This window comes from Mandrillus leucophaeus, unplaced genomic scaffold (genome assembly GCF_000951045.1).
Source record: "Mandrillus leucophaeus isolate KB7577 unplaced genomic scaffold, Mleu.le_1.0 Scaffold48, whole genome shotgun sequence".
In the NCBI taxonomy this organism is placed as follows: Eukaryota; Metazoa; Chordata; class Mammalia; order Primates; family Cercopithecidae; genus Mandrillus; species Mandrillus leucophaeus.
The window spans coordinates 4,144,435-4,147,482 of record NW_012105142.1 but is presented as its reverse complement, the minus strand read 5'-3'; the positions used below and the strand labels follow the sequence as shown (position 1 = coordinate 4,147,482).

General features: G+C 47.9%; 1 protein-coding gene across 3 annotated transcripts in view; it reads left to right on the top strand.

Moving 5' to 3' along the window:
- The window catches only part of CCNE1 (cyclin E1), a 14,412-nt gene extending 11,905 nt beyond the window's left edge, over positions 1–2,507 (top strand). For all 3 annotated transcript variants that reach the window (XM_011995263.1, XM_011995260.1, XM_011995259.1), the window contains one exon: positions 1,835–2,507. In XM_011995263.1, coding sequence (XP_011850653.1) covers positions 1,835–1,957 — 123 coding nt within the window. In that variant the 3' untranslated portion in view covers positions 1,958–2,507. The remainder of the gene's footprint in view (positions 1–1,834) is intronic.
- The last annotated feature ends 541 nt before the right edge of the window (positions 2,508–3,048 follow it).

The following is a 3,048-nucleotide window of genomic DNA, read 5'->3' as shown; positions in this document are numbered from 1 at the left end:
ATGAAGGTGGGTTCCAGTGAATTTTCCAGCCATTTTTAAAATGCATATGTCAGATCTTTTCCACCTGAAGTGTGAGTGCCTCTGGGACGTGTTCTCCAGCTGGACACATTGTGGCGTGGAACATGGCTGCATTTTGAACTTCTTTTCTCAATCATCGGTCTCTTTTCTCTCTGTTTTCCTTTAGGCCCTTAAGTGGCGTTTAAGTCCCCTGACTATTGTGTCCTGGCTGAATGTATACATGCAGGTTGCATATCTAAATGACTTACATGAAGTGCTACTGCCGCAGTATCCCCAGCAAATCTTTATACAGATTGCAGAGGTAAGTGGCTCCATCACGTCCGTGGGGCCACCTTCCCTGCAGCTGGAGTGAGGAACTCTAGAAGAGGCGTGTGGTGGCGTCCATCTCAGCATTCTTTTCTTCTCCATAGCTGTTGGATCTCTGTGTCCTGGATGTTGACTGCCTCGAATTTCCTTATGGTATACTTGCTGCTTCAGCCTTGTATCATTTCTCTTCATCTGAATTGACGCAAAAGGTTTCAGGTAAGTAGGCTTTCCAATGCGCGCACAAACAAGGTGCACTAAGCTTACACTCAGTTGTCAGCCTCAGGTTAAGCCCACGATGTCTTCACTGCAGGGTATCAGTGGTGCGACATAGAGAACTGTGTCAAGTGGATGGTTCCATTTGCCATGGTTATAAGGGAGACGGGGAGCTCAAAACTGAAGCACTTCAGGGGCGTTGCTGATGAAGATGCACACAACATACAGACCCACAGAGACAGCTTGGATTTGCTGGTCAGTGCTGCTCTTTCTTTCAGTCCTTCTTGCCCAAATGCTTAAAACTGCCTAAATAGGCCAACCGCAGTGGTTCAGGCCTGTCAACCCAGCACTTTGGGAGGCCAAGGTGGACCGATCACTTGAGGCCAGGAGTTCAAGACCAGCCTGGCCAACATGGTGAAACCCTGTCTCTACCAAAAATTCAGAAATTAGCCAGGTATGGTGGTGGGCACCTGTAGTCCCAGCTACTCGAGAGGCTGAGGCAGGAGAATCATTTGAACCCAGGAGGCGGAGGTTGCAGTGCGTTGAGATCACACCACTGCACTCCAGCTCCAGCCTGGGCAACAGAGCAAAACTATGTCTCAAAAGAAAAAAAAAACTGCCTAAATAACCTGTTCACTTTTCTTCAGGCAGGCTCCAAATATCCTTGAGAAATTCCAATTTTAATTCCTTGAACAAGAAAAATCCTGGCAAATTGATGTATAGACCACAGAGTTCTAAAGTGTTCTTTGATATTTTTTTTTCCTTTACTCACCTCCATAGAAAAAGACATAGTGGCCAGACACAGTGGCTTTTGGAGGCCAAGGCAGAAGGACTGCTTGAGCACAGAAGTTCGAGACTAGCCTGGGCAACATAGGGAGACTCTGTCCCTAAAAAATTTAAAAACTAGCCAGGCATGGTGGCACATGCCTGTAGTCCCAGCACTTTGGGAGGCTGAGGCCGGCAGATTGCCCAAGGTCAGGAGTTCGAGACCAGCCTGGCCAAAATGGCAAAACCTCATCTCTATGAAAAATACAAAAATTAGCCGGGCACGGTGGCGGGTGCCTATAATCTCAGCTACTCTACTCGGGAGGCTGAGGCAGAGAATCGCTCGAACCCGCGAAGTGGAAGTTGCAGTGAGCCGAGATCCCGTCACCATACTCCAGTCTGGGTGGCAAAGCGAGACTCCATCTTGGGGGGGAAAAAAAAAATTAAAAAAGAAAAAGAAAAAGCCTATGGTAGTTGAAGCCCAAGGATATGTTGTACTTTAACATTTTGTCCCTTTTATTCTTACTGACAGGACAAAGCCCGAGCAAAGAAAGCCATGTTGTCTGAACAAAATAGGGCTTCTCCTCTCCCCAGTGGGCTCCTCACCCCTCCACAGAGCAGTAAGAAGCAGAGCAGCGAGCCAGAAATGGCGTGACCACCCCATCCTTCTCCACCAAAGACAGTCACACGGAAGCGCCTGCTCCACGTTCTCTTCTGTCTGTTGCAGCGGAGGCGTGCGTTTGCTTTTACAGATATCTAAAATGGAAGAGTGTTTCTTCCACAACAGAAGTATTTCTGTGGATGGCATCAAACAGGGCAAAGTGTTTTTTATTGAATGCTTATAGATTTTTTTTAAATAAGTGGGTCAAGTACACCAGCCACCTCCAGACACCAGTGCGTGCTCCCAATGCTGCTATGGAAGGTGCTACTTGACCTGAGGGACTCACACAACAACAAAGGCTTGAAGCTGTGGAGGGCCACAGTGGCGTGGCTCTCCCCGCGGGTGTTCTGGGCTGCATTGTACCAAGTGGAGCAGGTGGTTGCAGGCAAATGTTGTGCAGAGCCCACAACCAGCTAAGCAGGGGGTTGCTGTCTCCACATTATCAGTTGACAGTGTACAATGCCTTTGAATGAACTCTGTTTTGTAAGTGCTGCTATATCTATCCGTTTTTTAATAAAGATAATACTGTCTTTGAGACAGCTGGTTTTATGAGCTGTGTCTGGTAACGTAAGGTAGAAGCCTTAATTGTGACTATATCAAGTTATCTTTTTTGACTTCATACTTCTTGAGGCTCAAGTTTTTTTTTCTTTTTTTTTTTAAGACAGTGACAGGGTCTCGCTGTGTCACCCAGGCTGGAGTGCAGCGGCACAGTCTTGGCTCACTGCAGCCTCTGCCTCCCGGGTTTAAGTGATTCTCCTGCCTCAGCCTCCTGAGTAGCTGGGACCACAGGCATGTGCCACCACACCCAGCTAATTTCTGTATTTTTAATGGAGATGGGGTTTCGCCATGTTGGCCAGGCTGGTCTCAAACTCCTGACCTCAGGTGATCCGCCCGTCTCAGCTTTCCAAAGTGCTGGGATTACAGGTGTGAGCCACCTCACCCAGCCCTGAGGCTTAACTCTTTCGGTTAAATACATTTTTCAATGTATTTGATGGAAAGAAAACTTTAGAAGTGGGCTTCAGGTGCAGCCTGTCTGCCTCCTGGTGCCCCCTGAGCTGGAAGCAAGGAGTCCACCTGGTATTTCT